Here is a 27,172-nt window from a genome sequence, read left to right as displayed (position 1 = left end):
CCCTCTCACACAGCTACCCCCTCATCCCCCCTCTCCCTCGACATAACCCGCAGGGACTTCGTCACTGCTCAAACTCCCTCCAACCCCGTTCCCCCTCACTCAGCTAACCCCTCATCACCCCTCTCCCACGACCCCACCACTGCTCTGACCTCCACTTCCACCCCACCCTTCATTCCTTATACTGAAGCCCCCTCAACACTCCGCGCCTTTGACCTTACTACCATCGAGGAAGTCTCCAAGGTCCTCTCTGATGCCCGCCTCACCGCCTGCCCCCTCAACCCTATCCCCTCACAACTCCTACAACCTGCTTCCCCCTCAATCCTATGCTCCCTCACCTACATCTTTAATCTCTCCTTCTCCTCCGGCACTTTCCCCTCCCCTGTGAAGCATGCACACATCACCCCCACACTTAAAAAGCCCTCCCTGGACCCCAATGACCCGAACAACCTCAGACCCATCTCCCTGCTCCCATTCACATCCAAGCTCCTCGAGCGCATAGTCTACACCCGCCTAAGCTCTCACCTCAACGACAACAACCTCCTCCATCCCTTACAGTCCGGCTTCCGTCCCCTACACTCCACCAAAACGGCCTTACTCAAACTCTCCAACGACCTAACCGCCAAAGCTAATGGCCACTATTCAGTGCTCCTACTCCTTGACCTCTCCGCGGCCTTCGACACAGTCTACCACCCCCTCCTCCTAAAAAAACTACACTCAGTCAGCCTCAGAGATTCTGGCTCTCATCCTACCTGTCACAACGCTCTTTCAGCATTACCTATAATGTTACCACCTCCCCCTCACTCCCACTCTCTGTTGGGGTCCCTCAAGGCTGAGTCCTCGGGCCCCTTCTCTTCTCCATCTACACCTCCTCCCTTGGCCAACTCATACACTCTCACGGCTTCAACTACCACCTATATGCCGACGACACACAAATCTATCTCTTAACCCCCCACCTCACCCCCTCAGTCTCCGCCCGAATCACACATCTACTGAGCGACATAGACTGGATGTCGCTCCACTTCCTTAAACTGAACCTCTTTAAAACCGAGTTTCTTGTCTTCCCCCCAGCTTGGACCCCGCCCCCCATTGACTTCTCCATCATGTCCAACACCACCACCATCAAACCCGCCCCGCAGGCCAGAGTACTTGGTGTCATTCTGGACTCCAACTTATCCTTCCAGCCCCAAGTCCAATCTTTAACAAACTCATGCAGACTCCACCTCCGCAACATCGCCAAAATACGCACGTTCCTAACCCCAGAAACCACTAAGCAGCTCATCCACTCCCTCATCATATCACGACTCGATTACTGCAACTCCCTCCTTACTGGCCTGCCTCGCCGCTGGCTATCCCCGCTTCAGTCGATCCTGAATACGGCTTCCAGACTCATTCACCTTTCCAGCCACTCCATTTCCGACACCCCCCTCTGCCAATCCCTCCACTGGCTTCCGATTGCGCAACGGATCAAATTCAAAATCCTAACACTGACGTACAAAGCCGTCCACCATACTGCCCCGAACTACATCACCGACCTAATATCCAAGTACCACCCAGCACGCACACTCCGCTCCTCACAAGACCTCCTTCTCTCTAGTTCCCTGGTCTCCTCCTCCCATGCCTGCCTCCAGGACTTCTCCAGGGTGTCACCCATCCTCTGGAACTCCCTGCCCCAACCCATCAGATTATCACCTACTCTCCTCTCTTTTAGGCGCACCATGAAAACCCACCTCTTCAGGGAAGCCTACCCCACCCCCTGCTAATTTGCCGACCTCCACCACTCTTCCTACCACTCTGTCCCCCACAGCTTTCTCCTCCTGTGCCACCATCCCCTCCCTCCTAGATTGTAAGTTTGAAAGAGCAGGACCCTCGATCCCCTCATGTTTTGCATTGTATTGTTATTGTTCTGTCACACGTTCTGTCCCCCTTTGTAATGTACAGCGCTGAGCGAACTATTGGCGCTTTATAAATACTGTATAATAATATTGCAAGTGAAGCCAAAATAATGAGGTTCTAGGTGAATAACAGACTCTCCCATGTGAATTGGATCCCAGAGAACTGTATAGCTCATCTGAGATTCAGTAACATGCACAAATCTGGAATATTGCTGCACCTGCAGAGTCAACTGTACTTACAAAGTGTCTTTATTGAAGCATTAAAATTAAATCACAGGTATGAAGGGAACAATGAAAAGGTGACGCGTTTCGTGCTAAATTCGGCGCTTACTCAAACACAATGTGTTTTAATATGGTTTTGTAAAATAAATGATCATTGAGGGGACATGGTAACACTTGATTTTACAGTGCTCTTATCTGCAATTGTTAGGGTGGTGACAGGGTCTCTCTAGAAAGGATTAAGAATCCTGCACAAACCAAGTAGCAACATGTTCTGTTAAAAAACAGGTGCACAATATTGGACAATCGACTATATGTATGGCTACATAAACAAAAGTTGAACCAACCGTGGCTTTGTCAAGAACTTTAACTGAGTTTTCGTCAGCCACTTTGTGCTTCCGCAATGCCTCTTCAAGTGTCCACAGTGGTAAATTCTCCCATTTTCCAAAAACAACTAGGTCAATGTCACTGCAAGGAAAGCACATTCATAGGCAGTTATTAACGGTTTTCACTTTGGATACATAGTTTGATTTATTTATCTTAACATAATGAAATCACTCAGACTTATATACAAATTGCTGACAATGTAGTGTCACACAAGTCTTGAGAAAGCAGTCTTTGTGCAGCTCAACAATTTAAATGCAGTAGAATAAAGTGGCATATAAGGACACGTAACATGGTAAGGTAAAACTTAACGTACAGAGAAAACTGGGCTACACAAACAAGCAACAAGGCAGGATGTGGGGATTGCCAACTGGGGGGGAACCTCAAGCCTACAGATAGGACAGTCTAATTAATGAACATTTTACAAAGCTGCATATGCATTTAATATCTGGGTCCCCTTGATTGCAGAGGCTATTTTCTGTAAAAAGGTGAACTTGATCTTCAAAATGTAAACTCCAAACTAAACATTTCTCACTCGGAGTACATCATTGCAGCAACGTTGTCACCTACGGCTCCCACACTAGCAACTTCAGAAAATAAGCAATGGCAGCTTTCTTCTTTGAAAGTTTTACGTATGTGTGTATATATATATATATATATATATATATATATATATATATATATATATATATATATATATATATATATATATATATATATATATATAGTATCGCATTATGAACATTAATCCATAAATGCATTAGCCAATGGTTATAAATAAAAGATGCCTTCTGTTAACTTTGTTAGTCAGAAATCACTTCTCTGTGAACCTTGTTAAATAGTTACACTTTGTTACTGGGTGCCTGTAACACCAAAATCCATTGCACTGTCCAATCTGATTGTCCTTAGTGGCAAAAGCTCTCTTCATTTCTATGGTAATAATAATGACCTGGGCATAGTCCTTTAAATAATTTTTTAAATTACTAACAGTTTTAAGAAGTGATTGTGTGAGTAACAGTTAATCTTGTGCAGTCCAGCCATAGTTGTACTTTACAGAAAGTCAATCAATGTGGTGGTTTTACCTGCAGCATTCCCCTAAGGGGACCCTTTGAGGACCAAGGGACGTATTTGTCCCATGTTTTTAATTGCCTGTATCATCTGATTAAGAACTTAAAATACTTTTTTTTTTTTTTTTTGGTTTGAGTCAAAATATTAGTTCTTCTCAACAAATGGTTCTTGCTTTTTGCCAATTATTTCATGAAATGGCTTAATTACAGCAACTGAAGTGTACAAACTTTAAAAACAAAAAATTGATTCTTTTGGCGTTCCGTAATCTTATGGTCCTCAAAGGGTTAAGGATGTACCCCCAGGAGGTGGTACCTCGATGCCCTGGGCTGACAGTATTTGAGCTTCATGACGCTTGGCATCATTCAACCAAGAAAACAAGTGGTGCTGGACTTCAGGTCAATGAGCTTGGGGAGCAGAGGGCCAGAGAGATGGCAAGAATTACTGTGAAAGCGGCTTTATATATTAAAATAGAAGTAAAGTTGCTTTGTTAACAAGTGCTTAAAGATTGATGTTTTTGGAAGCATGCGTTACTTCTGTCAAAGATGTACTACTGGGTGTACTAGTATATGAACTACTAGATCTACTTGCCTGCCTGCACCCTTTACTGTTTGTGTACACTGAGCCATGTATTCGCAGCTCAGTGTACAGGCTCAGCATGATTCTGTACCAGGACAATCTAATTCACATACAAATGTTAGGGACTTGTGTCATTCCGGCCAACCAAAATGGCTGAAAACTCTGCACCAGGAGAATGATAAAGTCAGTAGTGCTCAATGGAGTTGGGCATGGACACTGTAGCACTGGAGGGATCCCTTTGCTTGGTAGGTCTGCCATATTGGCTGAAGTGTAGATGAAGTTAACTGAAGCAAAAGAAGTCAGATAAACATTGTCCGAATACCCTTAATTTTGCCCCCTACTTTACTATTACAGTAGTTGCGCAATGTGTACAAGTATAACTGAGCAGTTGAAAAAGAACCAGAGTCTGACCACTGTCTAGCACTCTAACGGCTCTGGTCAGGCACAGATTAGTGAAAGTCTGAAAGGAGAAGTTCACTTTTCTTAACAGGTTACATCCATATTCAGGGTGTAACATGCTACGATCAGACCGGCCCCCGCTCCCTGCTTTGAAAGCTGGGGGGGTGGAGGGGGGTTGGGGGTAAATCTTCTCTTCCCTCGGTAGCTGTCAATTTTTTTTTTTGTAAATGTGGCCGTATGGGGCTTCGCCCACAGGGCCGCATCACTCATTCACAGTCATCTGTCCCGACAGCCTCAGCAGCGGTCAGTTTGTAGTCCTCAATGAACTGCCACAGCGATGTGGAGCACCATGATAGTACATTGATTTTGTCAGTATATCTGCTTTCTCGTTCAACCCGCATGAGCAAGCAGATATACTGACACATCTGCAGGAGACCTGCATGGCATCAGAGATCTGCTGATCGCTGGTGCACTGGTTTACAGGCTCCTGCAGACAAATAATAAATGCACATTTTTTTACCTGCAAAAACTGCATTTATTTTTTTTCTCTAAAAGGTGAACTTATCCTTTATAACAGAGATAAAGCAAGAGATAGGGCAGTCTTACAACTACAGTAACAGGTTAGTCAGAAATCAAACACTGAATCATCTGCGAATAGGTAAAGTTGCACAATTATCACCGTAAAAAAATATTCACCATCTAAAGCGAACCATTGGACACTTTTTTTTTTAAACACAGAAGGACTTAAAAACCCTCAAAACATCAGAAAAATCTGTTTTTGTTCAAAGAACATTAACTTAACTAGTTGGGATTTACAGGGAGAATCTTAACACCGTTAAGATCTTATGAACAATTTTTCATGGATTTAACCAACACTTGAAAAAAGTGAAATGAACACACAAACCTTACCTGGTAGGCAAATAAAGTCCTGTTTTGAAACTCCCAAATATTTGGACCTGAAAAATAAATATACAGTCAGGAAAACTCTCCTCACTGATGTAACTTCAGCTCCCCACCCCCTGCATTTCATCCTGTGTAAATTCTGCACTTTCAATGGATGTAGGGAAATACGGCTCAGATAAACAGGTACAGCTCATGTAAAATAGAGTTTGAATGGAAGACCGCGCTGGACTGGTGCCACTGGAGGCTGTCTAGTGGAAAGTTACTGTGTGGAAGGTATAGAAGGGATTGTTTCCAGTGAAGAATTTTTAGGGACTCTTTAATGACTGGCATAGTACCACTGGATTGGCATAAGGCCAATGTGATGCCAATATTTAAAAAGGGGTCAACATCTTTACCAAGTAATTATAGACCTGTTAGTTTAACTTCTATAGTTGGGAAGATACTGAAGAGTTTAATAAAAACGCCACATAGACGAGTTCTTGCAGGAAAAAAATATTTTAAGCAACAGACAGCATGGATTCATGAAAGACAGAAGTTGTCCAACAAATCTGATTTCTTTTTATGAGGAGGTGAGCAAAACTTTGGACAGAGGGGTGGCAGTGGACATGGTATACTTAGATTTTGAAAAAGCGTTTGACACAGTTCCCCACACATGGCTAATGTGTAAGGTAAAGTCTACGGGCTTGGAAAAATCTGTATGTAAATGGATAGAAAACTGTCTAAAGGATCGTATTCAAAGAGTAGTGGTTAATGATTCATACTCTGGAAAAGTACAGAGAAGGGCAACTAAACTGATACGAGGCATGGAGAAGCTCAGCTATCAGGAAAAATTAGAGGAACTGAATTTATTCTCTCGAGAAGAGGAGATTAACCTCCCTGGCGGTATGATTATTTCCGATTTTTGGTGCTGAAAGCGGTACCATTTTTTTGCATGGAAATATGTAGTTTTTTATTGTAGGCCTGTAATTTAGGAATAACTCACTGAAATCTGTCCGAACAAAAGCCTAGTAAACATTCCAGATATGATAAAACTTGAAACACGAAATCATAAATTATAATTTAATTAATAATCATAAAACATAATACATTTAATTCAATAATATAATCAAACCAAAAACACTGAAATTTGAAATACAGAGGCAAATTCGCACATCGCTGAGCAAAGTCGCAAAATCGTTTTCAGTGTCCGATGACGAATTTCCCCATGAATCATTATCACTCAATTCTGCAAGTGGTTCTAATTTACTATCGCTGTTCTCTGGCTGGTCTAAAACCGCTTTTGACATAAAGGGACGCTTTTTGGACGCTATGGACTTTTCTAAGTTTCCAGGCAGAAAGAACAGTCAAAATGTAGGCAGGGCACAAGACAAAGCACTAGGGACAAAATATTTGTGAAATGCATTGAAACAGCAATGTTTTACTATATACAGTCAGGTCCATAAATATTGGGACATCGACACAATTCTAACATTTTTGGTTCTATACACCACCACAATGGATTTGAAATGAAACTAACAAGATGTGCTTTAACTGCAGACTGTCAGCTTTAATTTGAGGGTATTTACATCCAAATCAGGTGAACGGTGTAGGAATTACAACAGTTTGCATATGTGCCTCCCACTTAAGGGACCAAAAGTAATGGGACAATTGGCTTCTCAGCTGTTCCATGGCCAGGTGCGTGTTATTCCCTCATTATCCCAATTACAATGAGCAGATAAAAGGTCCAGAGTTCATTTCAAGTGTGCTATTTGCATTTGGAATTTTTTGCTGTCAACTCTCAAGATGAGATCCAAAGAGCTGTCACTATCAGTGAAGCAAGCCATCATTAGGCTGAAAAAACAAAACAAACCCATCAGAGAGATAGCAAAAACATTAGGCGTGGCCAAAACAACAGTTTGGAACATTCTTAAAAAGAAGGAACGCACCGGTGAGCTCAGCAACACCAAAAGACCCGGAAGTCCACGGAAAACAACTGTGGTGGATGACTGAAGAATTCTTTCCCTGGTGAAGAAAACACCCTTCACAACAGTTGGCCAGATCAAGAACACTCTCCAGGAGGTAGGTGATGTGTGTCAAAGTCAACAATCAAGAGAAGACTTCACCAGAGTGCATACAGAGGGTTCACCACAAGATGTAAACCATTGGTGAGCCTCAAAAACAGGAAGGCCAGATTAGAGTTTGCCAAACGACATCTAAAAAAGCCTTCACAGTTCTGAAACAACATCCTATGGACAGATGAGACCAAGATCAACTTGTACCAGAGTGATGGGAAGAGAAGAGTATGGAGAAGGAAAGGAACTGCTCATGATTCTAAGCATACCACCTCATCAGTGAAGCATGTTGGTGGTAGTGTCATGGCGTGGACATGTATGGCTGCCAATGGAACTGGTTCTCTTGTATTTGATGATGTGACTGCTGACAAAAGCAGCAGGATGAATTCTGAAGTGTTTCGGGCAATATTATCTGCTCCTATTCAGCCAAATGCTTCAGAACTCATTGGACGCCGCTTCACAGTGCAGATGGACAATGACCCAAAGCATACTGCAAAAGCAACCAAAGAGTTTTTTAAGGGAAAGAAGTGGAATGTTATGCAATGGCCAAGTCAATCACCTGACCTGAATCCGATTGAGCATGCATTTCACTTGCTGAAGACAAAACTGAAGGGAAAATGCCCCAAGAACAAGCAGGAACTGAAGACAGTTGCAGTAGAGGCCTGGCAGAGCATCACCAGGGATGAAACCCAGCGTCTGCTGATGTCTATGCATTCCAGACTTCAGGCTGTAATTGACTGCAAAGGATTTGCAACCAAGTATTAAAAAGTGAAAGTTTGATTTATGATTATTATTCTGTCCCATTACTTTTGGTCCCTTAACAAGTGGGAGGCACATACGCAAACTGTTGTAATTCTTACACCGTTCACCTGATTTGGATGTAAATACCCTCAAATTAAAGCTGACAGTCTGCAGTTAAAGCACATCTTGTTCATTTCATTTCAAATCCATTGTGGTGGTGTATAGAGCCAAAAATGTTAGAATTGTGTCGATGTCCCAATATTTATGGACCTGACTGTAATAATCATTTTTTAAAAAAATGACATTTTTTAAAAATTTCAAATTTGCCGCCGGTTCCGTCGCCCGTACGTCCCGACGTCACAGGGACTGGAACACGGAAGCCGGATGCCGGCATCGGCCGGAGGAGATGGCCGGGGACGCTGCAGGGGACACATCGCGGGAGCGAAAGACAATGTAAGCGCTGCAGTGACTCCCTGAGCAACGCCGCATGGTAAGCCCGAGTGTAGCTCAGGGTTACCGCTCTTGGTACTGAAATTTTACCCCGAGCTACACTCGGGAATACCGCTAAGGAGGTTAAGGGGGGATATGATCAACATGTATAAATACATCAGTGGTTCATAGAGTGAACTCAGTGTAGAGCTATTCACCCTGAGATCATCAGAGAGGACAAGGGGGCACTCTTTACGTCTGGAGGAAAAGAAATTTAATCTCCAAAACGCAGAAGGTTTCTTCACAGTAAGCTGTGAAAATGAGGAATAGACTCCCTCAAGAGTTGGTTCTGGCCAGCTCAGTGGATTGCTTCAAAAAAAAAAAAAAAAAAAAAAAAAAAAAAAAAAAGGCCTGGATTCTTTCTTAGATACACAGAATATAACTGGATACTAACATTTATAGGTAAAGTTGATTCAGGGAATATCCTATTGCCTCTCGGGGGGTCAGGAAGGAATGTTTTCCCCAGCAGGAGCAAATTGGATCGTGCTTTGCTGGGTTTTTTTTGCCTTCCTCTGGATCAACTGTGGGTATAGGATTAGAAATTTTTTTTTTTCTCTATGGTTGACTTGGATGGACTTTTGTCTTTTTTCAGCCAGACGAACTATGTTATATCCCAATTGTAGTTGGGTGACAGACTCTATTGTGGTCTAGGGCTGCTACCTTTCTGATGACAACAATGAAGGTATTTCCGCAGGGAACACTTGAGTGATTGGAGAAGAGTGCCCGATATTAAAAAAAAAAAAAAAGTCTCACTTGATGAATTTTAAAGTTGTTTACTGAAGATAAATGTAAACAAGTAGAGCTAACGTGATTCGGGGGAAATGACTCCCCCTTCTTCAGGACTGTATTTTTTGGGAAAATGGTTAGACTCTGAAAATACACACACACATATACATACATACAGTCAGGTCCATAAATATTGGGACATCGACACAATTCCAACATTTTTGGCTCTATACACCACCACAATGGATTTGAAATGAAACGAACAAGACATGCTTTAACTGCAGACTGTCAGCTTTAATTTGACGGTATTTACATCCAAATCAGGTGAACGGTATAGGAATTACAACAGTTTGCATATGTGCCTCCCACTTGTTAAGGGACCAAAAGTAATGGGACAGAATAATAATCATAAATCAAACTTTCACTTTTTAATACTTGGTTGCAAATCCTTTGCAGTCAATTACAGCCTGAAGTCTGGAACGCATAGACATCACCAGACGCTGGGTTTCATCCCTGGTAATGCTCTGCCAGGCCTCTACTGCAACTGTCTTCAGTTCCTGCTTGTTCTTGGGGCATTTTCCCTTCAGTTTTGTCTTCAGCAAGTGAAATGCATGCTCAATCGGATTCAGGTCAGGTGATTTACTTGGCCATTGCATAACATTCCACTGAATGTTATGCAAGCTGAGCTTCTCCATGCCTCGTATCAGTTTAGCTGCCCTTCCCTGTACTTTTCCAGAGTATGAATCATTAACCACTACTCTTTGGCTGAATATGAGCAGATAACATTGCCCGAAACACTTCAGAATTCATCCTGCTGCTTTTGCCATCAGTCACATCATCAATAACTACTATAAAATTCATCAAATGAGACTTTTTTGGATATTGGGCATTCCTCTTCAGTCACCCAAGTTTATCTAAAAGGACTTTGTTTTCCATCTCCGTATCACCTGAGGCCAATCACATCACTGACTCTGGTGCTAGAATGATTAACCTTACTCTGACATTTGTGGAAATACCTTGCATGTGGCGCGATTGTGGTTTACATACATGTGCATACCCTGGGTACATGTTTGCATCTGTGGAAGCGTGCAGGGCAGTAGGGGGTTACGTTACTTATTAGGTTTTTTAATACATTAACTTTTTTTTAACTTGATTTTTAATTTATCTTTATTGCCATCAAGGAGTTAAAGCAGTATTAAATCAAAAATGCAATATATTGCAGCTTATAAGTCAATAAATGTGGCGACTATTAGATTTTTTTTTTTTTTTAGGCTTTTTATCAATATCGGACCTCTGAAAAGTATAAGCATGCATATGTACTCAGTACTTGGTTTGGGCCCCTTTTGCAGCAATTACTGCCTCAATGCGGCGTGGCATGGAAGCTATTAGCCTGTGCCACTGCTGAGGTATTATGGAAGACCAGGATGCTTCAATAGCGGCCTTCAGCTCTTCTGCATTGTTCGGTCTCATGTTTCTCATCTTTTTCTTGGCAATGCCCCATAGATTGTATATAGGGTTCAGGTCAGGCGAGTTTGCTGGCCAATCAAGCACAGTAATCCCACGGTCATTGAACCAGGTTTTGGTGCTTTTGGCAGTGTGGGCAGGTGCCAAGTCCTGCTGGAAAATGAAGTTAGCATCCACATAAAGCTCGTCTGCGGAAGGAAGCATGAAGTGGTCCAAAATCTCCTGGTAGACGGCTGCGTTGACCCTGGACTTAATGAAGCACAGTGGACCAACACCAGCAGGTGACATGGCTCCCCAAATCAACACAAACTGTGGAAACTTCACACTGGACTTCAAGCATCTTGCAGTGTGTGCCTCTCCATTCTTCCTCCATACTCTGGGTCCTTGGTTTCCAAATGAGATGCAAAAGTTGCTCTCCTCAGAAAAGAGGACTTTGGACCACTGAGCAACAGACCAGGTCTGTTTCTTTAGCCCAGGTAAGACGCTTCTGACATTGTTGTTCAGGAGCGACTTGACAAGAGGAATACAACATTTGAAGCCTATGTCCAGGATCCGTCTGTGTGTGGTGGCTCTTGATGCACTAACTCCAGCCTCAGTCCACTCCTTGTGAAAGTCCCCAACACTTTTAAATGGCCTTTTCCTGACAATCCTCTCCAGGTTGTGGTCAGCAATGCTGCTTGTACACCTTTTTCTTCCACACAACTTTCTAATAATGTGCTTTGATACAGCACTTTGGGAACATCCAACTTCTTTTGCAATTACCTTTTTTGAGGCTTTCCCTCCTTATGGAGGGTGTCAATGATGGTTTTCTGCACAACTGTCAGGTCAGCAATCATTCCCATGATTGTGATTCCTACTGAACCAGACAGAGACCATTTAAAGGCTCAGGAACCCTTTGCAGGTGTTATGGCTTAATTAGCTGATTAGAGTGGGACACTTTGAGCCTATCATATTGCACCTTTTCACAAAATTCCAATTTTCTGAGATTGTGGATTTGGGGATTTCATGAGCTGTAAGCCATAATTGTCACGATCCCACGATCGCTGCCACCAATATGTCATGATTGCTGCCACCAACGTGTGACAATCCCACGATTGCGAAGTCCAATATGTCACGATCACGGCATCAGACCCCAGACCTTGTCACCAAACTCGTGACCGAAGGACTAGCCAATCTAAAACCACGATGTGACGTGCGTAACAATGCCACACCCAGCTGCACCCTGCACATCGATTTTCCCGCTTACGGACCACAATCGATGTATCGGCTGTCTGGGCGATTTTTACTGGGTCAGGTTACGCAATTAACCCTTCACACTGCCACCACCTCCTTTTTGTACAGAAACTCGGCGTTATCAGCTATAACACTATAGTGATTGAAATAATCGACTGCATAACACGGTCATAACACAGGCCTGTTATACAGAGGGTTAAACAAACAGTAGCGTTCTCTTTAGAGACAGGGATTCTTAAGTTGCAATACAGAGCTACAGAAACAGTTCAACACTTTCAGAAAGAAAGATTTATTACTAAAAAGGTCAAACGGGTGCAATAAAAATATTTACAGAAACAAGATGTAACGAAGAGATAGATAGATAGATACACACAAAGAACCATAGCACAGCAAAGAGATATCAAAGAGGTGAAAGGGTTAAGGTATTTGCCAAAGTCCTGGGTTAGCAGATTCAAGTTTCAGAGCAAGAGGGCACCTGTCTCCCCAGGTGGTATTGATATTAAAAATGGGAGACATCTTCAACTTCTTAATCTTAGGCCTGACAGCCGGTTTTGTAGTTCCCAGCAGTGGGTGGCTCTGCAGTCAAGGACCAATCTCCGCTTAGGGTGTGGAGAGATGGGTGGATGCTTCAACTAGAGCGAAAATCTCCCATAACTCATATTTGGCCCATAACTTTTCATCTGCACAAGTGACATTCGATCCGCGGGTGGATTATTATGCAGATAAGTCTGAGGATTGATTAGATATGAATTATGAAAGTGTACACTGAACAGTTCGCGAGATCTATTTTTCTGCTTTCCTGTGTGTCCGAGACAAGGCGAGTGACCCATCAAACTGTTTGCCTGCTAATCGTCCATCTGACGATATGTTCGGTTTTTATGTAAGTCTCTCATATTTCAAGATAGGAGACATAGGGGAAAAAATGGTTTTAACCGAGGTTATCTGATTCTGTCACCTACGCAGTTAGGTTTTATGAGGTTGGAATCTCTCTCAACTCCGGAGAAAGCTTGCCTGATCTCTTCTGAGGTGTGAGATGGTACAGCTTTCTGAGACAGCTAGGCACCTATCTCAGAGATGCCTTGGCCTGCCAGTGACCCACAACCAGTGCGCACGCGCGCGCACGCACGCACGCACAAAATGTCTCCTCTCGGAGAAGGAGGGGGCGGGAGTGAGGGGAGAAAATGGATACTCTTAACAAGATGGAGTCTGCGTCCTTCACTGTGTGTTGCGCATGTTTGTGACAATAATCATCACAATTATGACAAATGATGGCTTGAACTATCTTGCTTTGCATGTAAGGAGTCTCATATATTAGTTTCAACTTTTAAGTTGTATTACTGAAATAAATGAACTTTTGCACGATATTCTAATTTTTCGAGTTTCACCTGTATTATTTTTGTTTAAAAGGTGAATTTTTTGTTTAAAAAGGGGTTAATCCCCCACAATGAGTAAAAAAGGATGTTTAATCCTGTCTTCCTGATCCCCCCCTTCTTTCACTATCGGTGACTCATCTCCTGATAAAACAGTCTTAGGGCAAGCTGCTCATTTGCAGTTTGGCGTGTATTGCTGGAGTTTTTGGGGGTTTTTTTTTTCTTTTTCTTGGGAGAGTGCATGTGATCAACACAGGGTCAATCAGCACTTTCCAGACAAAGGGTCAGGGTCCTGCAGCCTCATAGGACAGTGAGAGAAGAATGAAAAAACTCCTCCTACAAGCTTTAACCAGCGCTCTGCTGGACACAAAAAAGTCACAAGACTGCTTTAACTGCTGATGAGGAAAGGGATTTAGCAGTTTATATTTACTAAAATAATTGCACTTCCATGTCCTGTGCAGGGCTGTGGAGTCGGTAGATAAATGTTCCGACTCCTCAGTTTTGTGTACCTCCGACTCCCCGACTCCTCTGTATTAATATGCGAATGTATTTTATACATTCCTTGAAGGAAAGAAAGGCAACATACATGTCATTACCACAGGACTACTGGCTGGGAAGCCAACAGTCTACTGTATTGAACAGTTTAAGCAAAAGACAAACACAATGAAAACAAAGTTTTATTAATTTTTTTTTATTACCCATGGGCGCTGCGTTCCCTGTAACAGCAGAACACAACACTATGGAAAGTATAAGTATTGCCACTCCTAATTGTGCGTTGCGTGCCATATAGTGAAGCACATGAAAAGCATGCTTCTTCACGGTCACTTAACGTGTTCGTTTTGCGGTTACGTGAGGCACTGCATGCATTGGTCTTTATTCTTACAGTAGAGAAGTCATTAATTATAACTTTTTGTGAATTGGGACATTTAAACTTGTTTTTTTTTAATTCCAATCTAAATTTAATCAGAGTCGGAGTCGGAGCATTGTTTGCCGACTCCGACTGCAGGTACCCAAAATTTCCTCAGACTCAGACTCCACAACTCCGACTCCACAGCCCTGGTCCTGTGTACTGTGGGAGACCAGATATAGTAAATGCAGGATCCTGGGTTTAGTAACACTTTAATAATCAAATAGAGCAAAAAGGTTTTTCCCGCATTTGGGGGTAAAGCTTTTTCATAAACAAAAGCGGATCATTTTAAGCACCCCTGCCAGTGTTAAATGGTCTGTCTCATTCCCTGTAACTGCAAGAGTTTTCTGTTGAATAACAGACTTACTGGCTGTATCCCCAAATGAAAGTAGAAGAAAGCCTAAAAAAGAAAACAAATGAAGCCATCACATCTAAGAACTGGTAACCTAATATAATAAAATGCTTTATTTTATTTTTTTTATGGAATACTGCTTTCCCCATGTGACAGGATTGGCCAGGTGACAAGTAATCTTTATGGAAACACTGGGAGGCTAACAGACCCCAATGTCTCCCCTGTGTTCCAAAGCATCTACTTGAGCAGAGACAGAGGCTTCCCTGGCTGTATCAGTCAGAGAATGACGGCTCTGAAACCAGACCTGACAAAATAATTGCTTCTGATTTTATTATGGATAGAAATTGACACTGGGTTCACACATATGCTGTGCGGTATATGGCACGTAATTCGCACAAGAACCGCACTGCATTCCTGTGCAAATTGTGTGTGGTGCGATTGGGGTCATACATTTGTTTGTATGTTTGATCTGCACAAGAATCGAATCGCGTGGGTATTTACACCTATGCGATCCTTATCTGCACATCGCACCACGTTTTGCATACCGATTTCAGGGTGTTAACATACTCATCCGCAGCGGTTCGCATGAACGGGCGCGGTTATGATGCAGTGCGGAATTCGCACAGAAAACACTAAATTCCGCATCAGTGTGAACCCAGGTTAAAGAATGGATATTCCTCGGTCTCCTCCTGCCCGCTATTTTGAAGTCCTCCAATGTGGTTCTAGGGAGACTGCACCACTTCACTGTGAAAGTGATCAGCAGATATACAGCCACTGGATTACTTTCACTTTACATCTCAGAGCCATCTGAGGAAAACAAGCACAAGCTGATGCTTGCTACTGGCATCAAACAAGCTAAACTGGTTAAAAATGTTCACATCTAAACATTTCCGCAGTCAGTTAATGTCAACAAATAAATCATAATTACACATGCAAATTTGAAGAAACATGTACAGGTTTTATTCAGACGTATTTTCATTTAGATCACCTGAACTTCAAGCACAACTTATTATACATCCTACATTCTTTTTTTGTTAACATGGTGTATTTTGAAAGGTAATCCCTGCTGGAAACACGACATGACAGGGGGAGCACACCATGTAAATAAGGATTAGAAAACAGGCACTTCCAGTGTTTGAACGCCTTTGATTATGGACAGCCAAGCACCCTTGTGCCCCTTACACATGCGGCCTGAGATCTGGCCAACACTGCTCCCTGTCTCACCCACTCTTATGTGCACAACGCACATAAAGCAATATCTTGTGAATGGTGAAGATGATGTAAAATGATCACAAAGAAAATGCATACAGTAGCATTTGTTTTTTTTTTTGCACTTGGTAATCTTGACGTGTAATTTATTAAAAAAAAAAAAAAAATTACGAGGACTGGTAGGGTGACACCTATTAGTCTCTCTTGCAATAAACTCTTCTCCCTGCCCATCAGTGTTTATTTTTGGTGTACAATAACCCGCACCTGTACAGCTTAGTGTACATTTATGACACAGCTTTGTGCCTGTGACAATGGGACTCCATGCATTCTAAAAATGTTATCACAGCCCAGCCTTGTATTATTATAATAATAATAATAATATTAATAAATAAATAAAAAAAATTGGGAAAGAAAAACTGATTCCCAATCCACACATTCGAGGTGGAGAGAGGAATCCTCCCCCAGTGTGAACATACAACACAGTGGGATGGATTTCCAACAAGCTTGTTTATGACAAGTCGATCATTAGATCGACTTATCGCAAATGGTACTGGCCATAGATGGTTCAAAATTTAGGTGGTCCCTGCTGAACCGGACAAATTTTCGATCCAACTATGTCCAGCTTAAAGCGATACTCAAAAGTTCATTCCTAAAGGGGAACTCTAGCCTGTAAAATGAAGATCATGATGTGAACAACATACCAAGAAGAGTCTGGTATTTGCTCTCTGTATATGGAAAGATTAAGAGGGAAAGAAATGAATATATATATAAAATAATAGTATAAATATAAAAAAAAAAAGGCTTTATATAGCTTAAATATAATTGTCAAGACAATGGAACTAAAATGATAGTACTGGTTTGCTCATTGAGCCCTACTGGTGTTAGGGTATTCAACAAGAAGATCCAATATGTCTCCTGTTCACAAAATTTTATTTTATACCTTTCGGCTTTGGGGAAAGTATTAGAGATCTGCTCTATGATCCAGACCTGTAGTCCCAATGTAGATCAGGCATGCACTTGTAGAAAGTGCCTGGGTACACTATTATCTTTATCTCCTTGTTTGATGGCTCTCCTGTGTTCTTCAAATCTTGTCCTCAGGGCTCTGATGGTCCTACCGATATAAAGTAGACCACAAGGGCACCTGAGAGCATAAATAAAATCCGTAGAACACATGAAGAAATGGAATAATTTTTACCATTGGCCTCAAAGCTCTTGAGGCCAATAGGTACAAAAAGTACAAGTTAAGCATTTTTTCTTGATGCATCTATACATTCCAGATAAGTCGGAGAAGCAGCTGGTTATCATGGGGCCAACGGGCACTGGATTTCGCAACTTGCTTGGAGCTACCTGGCTTTTTATATTACGAGCCTTACGATAAGAGAACATAGCCTGGGGAAGTAATGTGTTTTAAAACAGGGTCCTGAAACTAGATTTCACAATTTTTCTTGAAAATATTTTCCATCCATTTATATTTGGAATGGAATGGTGTTATGAATCTGGTGGGATTTCCTTCAGTTGAGGGACTGAGAGTTCTCCCAGGAGGATTTTTATAAATAGCAAAAGGTATGATCAATGTATTTAGCAGCATAAGCGTTTTCACTAAAATTTCTTAAGTAAAATTTTCCTTGATCTAAATAGTCTGCATCTAACTGCAATCTCTGCAAAGCCAATGGAATTGGCTTTTTGGGACATTGTGTTTCCATCTAGGGTGATGGCAACAGCTGGAGTGCACATAGGAGTTCCCCGCAGTCTCTTTGAAATGATTTTTAGCGATAATTCGAGTGTCCATGGAGCCCAACCCCAAATCAAGGAAAATGAAGGTATGCTGATCAAATACACAGGTAAAAAGATATTCCAAACAAATTGGTTTTACAATATTCAACAAATTCTGCAACCATGGTGGGTGGGCCATCCAAAATAATAACGATGTCGTCAATATACCTTCCATAAAAGTTGACATGCTGAGCAAAGGGCTTATGGTGATGGATATGCTGTAGTTCCAATAGCCAAATTAGCATAGCTTGGGGAAAAGGAAGCCCCCATAGCTGTGCCATTTACCTGGAGGTAATATCGACTTTGAACAAAAAATAGCTATGTTCAAGACAATATTTGGTGGCTTCAAGGATAAAATGGACCTGTTTATAATGAAGTCTGAGCAATGTGAAAGGAAATATTCCACAGCCAGGAGACCTATGTTATGAGGGATAGTGGTGTATAGAGAAGCCATATCCAGAGACAACCAACTATAGTTTGATTCCCATGTGTACTTCTTTAGAGTGTCAATAAGATGGAATCCCTAATGTAAGATGGTAATTCTTGAACCAAAGGCTGTAGGAAGTAGACTTTGTATTGTAACACATGGGTCACGCTGCCCATAGAGGCTACAATAGGTCTATAGGAAGGATGGACTGGGTCCCTGTGTACTTTCAGTAAATAATAAAAAAATAGGGTATGTTGGAAAATTCCTTAAGAAAGAAAGCAGTCTCTTTTTATTAATGACTATCTTTTTTTGGCCCTTTAAAATAAGAATTTTTAATTCACCTACAAAAAGGTATCAGTGGGGTCTTTGATTTACATACATAGTCCAAATTACACAGACAGTAGTCTCTGAGCTTCAAGTCTCTGTGCTTCTTCCAATGGCTCCTGCTTGCAGTCTCGGCCAATGAGGAGACAGAGACCCAGGACAGAAGGTTTTTTACCTGCATTCATAGAATGCATAAAAGGTAAAAAATTTCAAGCCTTTACAACCACTTTAAGAGTCTGAACCCAGAAGGAAGACCTGGAGATGATAGATGTGGCTGTGGAAGAGGAAATCGCTGACACCACAACACTGGAGGGATTGCTTGCTAAGTAAGTCTGTCATAATGTGCCAATATGCTGCAAATGATAGCACACTTATGCATAAAGCTCCAAGGGCCCATTTTTCAATTTTTTTTTTTTTGCAGGAGTTTAATTCCACTTTAAGGAGGGGCCTAGGAAGAAGGCAGAGACTTTTACTAATGCTTGAAACGCATACATATACACATACATACAATATATATATATATATATACACACACACACACACAATTTTTTTTTCCCCCACTGAAATCCTTAGGCAACAAAGGATGCTGCATGTAAAATAATCCAGTACCCTTGCTATTCAGGCTTTATCTGCCTGGCACTTTATAGCCTCTGAAAGGAAAGGGACAGTAAAACTAAAAAAACCTGTGTTCAAGTCAGCATAATGAGGATGCCATTCTCCTGTCCAATGAGCGTGACCTTATTGGCCTATGGTGAACTTTAGACAGTGTGTTGGATGGCAGCATGTAAGCAGTGACGTCAGGGAAGTTGACCACTAGAAGTAAAAGTAGTTTGGAGAGGCACAGATCAGTAACAGGGTAGCCTACTGTAATGGAGACACCCCAGCCACTGCTGCGTGTGTGCAATCAGCGGCTCGGCACAACCCCCCTCTCTTCTCATTTGCTGTGATTGACAGCAGAAGGAGCCAATGGCTCCCGCTGCTGTCTCAGCTAATGAGAGGGAGTCCCGGAATAGCCGAGACTAGCGCACATCGCTGGATAGAGAGGGGGCTTAGGTGAGTATTGGGGGGCTGCACACAGGTTTTTTACTTTCATGCCTAGAATGCATGAAGGTAAAAAAACCTTGAGCATATACTTTAAATTAAACAGTAAAAGACAGAATATATTTTATTTTAAACATCTTAGGGGAATTAAATATTTCATTTTCGTGTTGTAAATAATGCCACATTTCTGTGTGCCAAATTAAAAATATTATGAGCCAAATTCTATATTGGGTTGCACCAACCAAGCCAAATGGTATTAAAAGAGTTATGCGACAGTTTCTAAAAATGTGAAATTACATGCACCAATAATGAAGTACTTCCATCAATGTTGTAATATAATAACCATTCAAAAATATACACCAGTACTAAAGTGAAGTAAACACTATAGTAGGGTGTGGAAACGCAGTAAGAAAAAACGTTTAGGATAAACCAAGTGGAAGATAATCTCAGAATTGCGCCAAAATTCTGGCAAATGCCAGAGCAAGCATGTTGGAATCTGGTGAACCACCACACCATACAGCAAAGAAATGGATTGGTGCACGGCACTTTTCTTATTTTGCCTCATGGAGCACTAATTAAGAAGGCATATAGAAATTGGCACATTTGTTGATGCTTACCGGTCTCTGTTAACACCCCCCCCCCCCCCATTGTATTGTAAACATGTACAGAAAAAGAAAAAAGAAAAAAAAAAGAAACCACCACATTACATATCCTATTAACTCACTACAGATGCCAAGACAAGCATTATACTCACATCTGCACTTGGCCAAAGTTCCTTAATAACATTTTCAATCCTATTAACAACTTCCATCCGCATTTTTTCCTCTTCTGGCCTAGGGGACATGTATTTGTAGAAGTCGAGGATTTCTTCATGAAGACTGCAAAAATAATAGCACTTTCAGTAAAAGTCAAAACCAAACAGTATTAAAAGGATTATGGTCCTATATGTTTTTTTTATTTTAATATTAGGTTTAGAGAAAACAAAAAAAGTTTTAAAATTTTTAGTCTGGTAAATATGAAATTTCGCACATGAATGTATCCAAACAGGTAGAGCTCCTGGCTCATCTTTGCTCAATAGTTCAACTTTCCGCACATTCATAGCTGTGCACAATGGTTCTTAAACATAGGTGTAACATATAACATGTTGCCTAAGCTGGAGTTAGCCTCCAGAGAGGCTAGTTTAAGGCTCTGTTAGCATACAAGCATTTTAAATCAGGGGTGGAATCAACGCGATTCTGCTCATGATTTGAAAATGCGCTGTTAAAATGTGAAATCACACATCAGCGTGTTCAGGTGCTATTAATTTCAACCTGAAAATGCAAGACGTTTTATCGGTTTTTCGAGTGATAAACGCACAAATAAAATCACATTCCAGAACTTCCTTTGTGTGACTTGTGTCAAACAGTTTTGTTTACTCAATCTCTGTCTGCCGCATGAAAAATTGCACCAGCAAAAATGTCTTGTGTTTTCAGGTGTCGCTGAAATTAATGGCACCTGAACACGCTAATGAGCGATTTTACATTTTAACAGCAAGTTTTCAAATCGCAGGCAGAATATCAAGGCGATTCCACCCACAATTTAAACTGCCTGAATGTGAGCAGAGCCTAAAGCCGAACTAAGGGCACACAAAGGTACTTTAGTTCCAACAGGCTGTAGCTGGCATCTTCTCCCCAGGATCTCCTGGGTGCCAGTCTTATGCTACATTCACACCTAAGCATCATGTTTTCAAGCATCTTTAAAGTTCAACATACACATGAACTTGAATGGCATCCCAGTCTAAGGGGCCAAGCCCAACCCCTGAAAAACAACCCCACCATAATTTCCCCTTCACCAAACTTTACACTTAGCACAATGCAGTCAGGCAAGTACCGTTCTCCTAGAAACCACCAAACCCAGACACATCCATCGGATTGCCAGACAGAGAAGTGTGGTTTCGTCATTCCAAAGAAGAAGTCTCCACTGCTCTAGAGTCCAGTGGTGGCGTGCTTTACACCACTGCATTTGACACTTTGCATTGCACTTGGTGATTTAAGACTTGGATACAGCTGCTCTGCCATGGAAACCCATTCCATGAAGCTCTCTACTGTTTTTGTGCTAATCTGAAAACCACACAAAGTTTGGAGGTCTTTAGCTATCGAATCTGCAGACAGTTAGCGACTTCTGCGCATTGTACGCTTCGGCATGCGCTGACCTCACTGTCATTTTACATGGCCTGCCACTTCTTGGCTGAGTTGCTGTGGTTACCAGTTGTTTCCACTCGGTTATAATACTATTAACAGTTGACCGTGAAATATTTAGTAGCAAGGAAATTTCACGGATGGACCTATTGCACAGGTGGCAACCTATCACCATACCACGTTTGAATTCACCGAGTTCCTGAGAGAAACCTATTCTTTCATAAAGGTTTGTAGAAGCAGTCTGCATGCCTAGGTGCTTGTTTTTATATACGTGTTGCCACGAAGAGGATTGGAACACCTGAATCCAATGATTTGGAGGGGTGTCCCAATACTTTTGGCAATACAGTTTATGTGGCATCTCGGTGGGTGGGCTTTAACACTGAGTGGACACATATATGCATCTGCTGGTAAACCTTTTGCTATAAGCGCGCTTCCAGCATAGTAACTAACAAGTACTGGAAAGCTGCCGATGCATACTTGCAATTGGAAGCTTTCCGATCATGTGACTGCTGATTGACAATCACAGAGGTCACATGATCGTAATGCTTGCCTTCGAGCATTTAGATCCACTTAATCCTTTCACTGCCAGGCTTGTACACCATACCATACAGACCTGACGCAAGGGGTTTTCATACACAATCCAGTGGCTGCAGCCACTGGGATTGTGTATAAAACTGACATGTAGACTCCTGCTTGTCTAGTGGAAGCGGTCAGGCAGCTCTGCTTCCACGGCCCCTGATTCTAGTGACCCACACACACACATATACACAGGCGAGCACACACACGGGCACACTCCTGCCATGTAACTGGGCTCCAGTCATGAACTGAAATATGGCCAAAAAAATTTCAGCTCAACTAATTAACTATTTTAACAATTTAATTAATTTTTCAAAACCCTTTCCTTACCTGTTCGCACATGTTACAACCTGGTAGTACAATCTCCTTTATATATTACAGCCGAAAAATCTATTGTAGGTTATCAATGTTTAAATTTGGTGGCTGCAATAATTTGATTTTCTTAGGCTTCCCCCACCCCTTATTTTTACCTTTCGCCAATAAATCTGTTATTTTTCAACTTACTTTAACTGATGAAACTGTCCAGCAAAAAGTGCAGTTAGGACTCGTTTACACTATGTGCTGTGACCTGTGTTTTTACACACTAGATAAATGCAAGTTACCTCTAAGGCACAAAGAAAACCTGGCCAGACCGCCAAGTGAAAGTAACTGAAAAAGAAAAAAAGAAATCTAAAACTACAGCCACCACATTTAAAGTACAACACAAACAAACAAAAAAAAAAAAAAAAATTAAAAGAAATGCATACTTGCAGTGTTGCATGCCTGGTTCCTGGCAAAGAATGAAAATCATTCCTACAGAAAACTTCCTGAAGATTTCTGTAGGAATGAAAACTTCCTGAGGTTTTCTCACTATTTTCAGACAGCAGCACTGACTATCACCTGCCACTAAGTCTAAGAAACAGACTAGGCAAGAAGGGATATGAAGAGTATGAAATATGGATAATGCAAAAAGGTAAAACAGGTCTGGAAAATACGCATATATGCACAATTTTTTATTTCCAGTTTTAGATTGTTGGCTTAAACAAAACCCTTTAATAGATTTAGAAAAATAAAAGCAAAAGAAAAAACTAAATTAAAATGATATTCAAAATAATTATTATAAAACACTGAGTGTATGTACATATATGCACAAGCACGCAGAGGTAAACGAGACTATAAATGGGAACTCTTGTGCCCTTTAAGGATCAGGCAAGTTTTTTGGGGGGGTGGTCGGGGCTGCTGTACACCGGTACACAGAATACATGAAAGTAAAAAACCTTGAGCCTTTAAAACGCTAGTGTGAATGCAGCCACGATGTTGGTGAGATTTCTCTTCACTTTGTGTGTCACTTGCACCAGGTAAAAAAGGAGAAATCAACTAAAAAAAAAGGCAACAAATTAACTGTCCCCCTATGGGAAAACAACAAAAAAAACTATTTCCACTAGAAACATCAGCACAGAATTTTTAGCCACTAAAGAAAATCTATACGTTCACAGTCTTTAGTGTTTTTAACAAATCAACTTCTGATGCTGCCACAATCTTCCAGCAGGCTATAAAGCATGTCATCTACAATTCTGCTGTGCTGTTGTAGATGGGATAGTGTAGAAAGCAGTTATTAAAAAGGGAATGACCATAATCTTCAGCAATGCATAAGGATGATGCCAAGATGCCAAGACTATTATGTAACCTCTGATAAGAGAAAAGCCCAAGCATTAAAATCTACCTGAGGGCCTTGGTAATGTAGAACTGACAGCGTCATACCCTGGCACACATCAATTTCACAGCTGTCCTAGGAGCTCCAAAATCTAAGCAGGTTGCAGTTTAGCATCTAGGAGTTCAACAGGTTTAGGGGCTCTCGGGACTTGAAATAAGTGGTAAGATATGTTTAACACTTCAGCCAGTTTAGCAATGTTGGTGACCAGCACTTCTCTTAACTGTCATTGAAACTAAACTCCAAGTAGATATAAAACAGACTAATGAATGCAGTTATGCATCTATTACGAAAAATTATAAATTTAATTTTAAATGCAATTACAGTAAATACAGGAATTTCATTTGACTCAAGACCCTTGTACTCAAGACTGGAGAGGAAGTGGAGTAATAGGGTCCTATTGGTGTCTACTGAAGTACAGGCATACCTCGGTTTATGAATTTAATTTGTTCTGTGGGACCCGAGTGATCCTGCCTCATTGATGTCACATGCGTGATGGTCCCCGGGTGGCCTTGCCCCTTACCCATTTAAGAACTGTCAAACCACCGGAGCAGGCAGACGGCTGGAAGCCATCGTCAGAAGCGGAGCCTTTTTTTCAGTTCAGCGGTGGCGGGCATCGTGATTGACGTTGGAACTACTGCGGTGGACATTGTTTTAAAAAAAAAAAAAAAAAAAGGAGTTGTCAAAGACCATGTCCTGTCTTTTTCACAGTACACTTTGTTTTTTGTGAATGAGTATTGGGACCATGTACCCCATACTCATTCACATGGGGGGAGGGGGCCGGGATCTGGGGACCCCTTGTTAAAGGGGGCTTCCAGATTCAGATAAGCATCTTGCCCGCAGGCCCCCACAACCACCGGCCAGGGTTGTGGGGAAGAGGCCCTAGTCCCCATCATCATGGGGACAATGTGCGTTGGGGGGGAGCCCCCCATGCCCCAAAGCACCCCCCATGTTGAGTATGGTTTAGGAGAGGGGGGGGCGCTCGCTCGTCCCCCCCCTTTCCTGACCTGCCGGGCTGCATGCTCAGATAAGGGTCTGGTATGGATTTTGGGGGGTACCCCAATTTGTTTTTTTAATTTTTGGCGTGGGGCTTCACCTTTAAAGCCATACCAGACCCGTAGGGCTTGGTATGGATGGGAGGGGGGACCCCACGCCATTTTTTTTATTTTTTTATTATGGTGCCGGTTTTTAAATGTAATAACCATTTTTCTTTTTCCTTCACTATAGCTCAGAGATTCAGCTGTCACTTTCCCCCACCCCAGCTAAAAGAGAAAGTTTCTTAGTTTATTTCCCCAAGTTAAAAGAAGCAATGTTTTCTTTTAGATTCTTAAAAGAAACAAAGCTTCCTGTAACTCTGGGGAACGTGACAGCTCTGTGAGCTATAGAGAAAAAAAAAAAAGCCCGCGATTGCATTTAAAAAAATAAGCACCGGCATACACTTTGTATTGTGAAAAAAATTCGTAAACCAAGGCATTATTTTCAATGGATTTTCATTCGTAAACTGAAAATTACGTTAACCGAGGCATTTGTAAACCGAGGTACACATGTAGTTTTAAAGCCTAAGGGTTTCTTACCTTCATGCATTCTATGAGCACCAGCGGGGGACCCGAGAAGGAGGAGAATCAGGGCTATTCTGTGCAAAACTTTTTCACAGAGCAGGCAAGTATAACATGTTTGTAATCTAAGAAAAAAAATTCATCACTTTAAGTACATGGGCTGATGAGGAAGATGTTGACACCTTTATACAGCCTAGTGGACTAGAATCACCACATTGATCAAGTTCTCCTTGTGGTCCTATCCTGCAAGTTTACATTTTTGACTTCTCTCACCTCCAGCCCCCAGTACTTGAAACATGTTAGGATAGCTACAGCGTAAAAAAACAAAGCAGAGCATGGTTCAAACTCACATACACAAAATACCTGCATTCAGTGTGCTCCAAGGTCAGCATGCACAGTCAACAGATCACAACTCTAATGGAGCTACAACATTATCTAGTGTTCTACAAGCCCTTTATCAAAAGCCAATAATCTATTTCCTTAGCCTTATCCCACAGTTATAGGTTTATACCAACAGTTCTTAAATACATGAATGTAATTCAGTAAAAAGATCATATGACTGCACTACCAAACCATAATTTTTAATCTTTGGCCATCCAGGTGAATTTTCTCCTTTTAAAAGACAGCAGCTACAAGTAGTGTAGCTGTTGATTGTTAAAAAATACATACTTACTAGCCCAAGAAGGCCAGAGCCGGCTTCCTGGTAGCCATGTCTTCACAGCCATTTTTGTTCCTGTTCTGCCATCTTGGATACAGGAGGAGACTGATTTCCTGACAACTCACCACCAGCCCTCTACTGCACATGCACAAGATATGACAACTGGGGAGGCAGCCCTGAAGCCTCCTGGGATGCGTGATGCAAATCCTAGAAAGACAACACCATACTAGCTGCCCCAACAAAACCCACAACACTTAATATGGGGAGGAGAAAGGTTGAATAACAACACTTATTAAAGCGTTACTAAACCCAGGACCCTGCATTCACTATATCTGGTCTCCCACACAACATGGAGGTGCAATTATTTTAGTAACTATAAACTGCTAAATACCTTTTCTCATCAGCAGTTAGAGCAGTCTTGTGTTACTTCTATCTGTGACCAGCCCAGCACTAGCTAAAGCTTTTTCAGCTCTATGATGGAAATCCCTCCCCTGACCTCTGTCTGGACAGTGCTGACTGGTCCTGTGCTGATCACATGCACTCTCTCAAGAAAAGAAAAAAAAAAAAACCTCTCTAGCAATATACACCAAACTGAGCATGTGCATGCCTACGGTTCAGTCAGGAGATAAGTGGTGGTCGCTTGAAAAAGGGGAGGAACAGAGAAGAAAAGGATCAGTCTTTTTACACTATGCAAAGGATTAACCCCTTAGGTTTCACAGCGAGTATAACAAGCATGCTTTACTGCATATACAGATTGGATTTACGGTTGTGGGTTTAGTAGCACTTTAGTTGTGAGTGAAGCTTGGTTAACACTTGTTAGATTTCAGATGCAACTTGAGTCGCACAGAATTACATGACATTGTTTTCAATGGTTTCCGATGACTCAGCAAGGAGTGATTTTGGTGCGATTCCAGGGCGATCTTGGCCCCATAGAACATACAAACCTTATCAAAGTGGCATCTAAGTA

At 41.7% G+C, this 27,172-nt stretch overlaps 1 protein-coding gene across 4 annotated transcripts in view; it reads right to left on the bottom strand.

Annotated features, from left to right (window-relative positions):
• TENT4B (terminal nucleotidyltransferase 4B) overlaps nt 1-27,172 on the bottom strand; it is a 116,218-nt gene that overhangs the window by 70,914 nt on the left and 18,132 nt on the right. For all 4 annotated transcript variants that reach the window (XM_089689479.1, XM_089689481.1, XM_089689480.1 and 1 more), the window contains exons 2-4: nt 20,303-20,426; nt 5,448-5,494; nt 2,459-2,579 (exon numbers count right to left, since the gene is read on the bottom strand). In XM_089689479.1, the coding sequence (XP_089545605.1) occupies nt 2,459-2,579; nt 5,448-5,494; nt 20,303-20,426 (292 nt within the window). The remainder of the gene's footprint in view (nt 1-2,458; nt 2,580-5,447; nt 5,495-20,302; nt 20,427-27,172) is intronic.

The sequence above is a fragment of the Staurois parvus genome, unplaced genomic scaffold (assembly GCF_062004578.1).
Source record: "Staurois parvus isolate SC_StPar_1 unplaced genomic scaffold, SC_StPar_1.0 ptg000476l, whole genome shotgun sequence".
Taxonomy (NCBI): domain Eukaryota; kingdom Metazoa; phylum Chordata; class Amphibia; order Anura; family Ranidae; genus Staurois; species Staurois parvus.
This window is presented reverse-complemented; position numbering and strand designations above follow the sequence as displayed.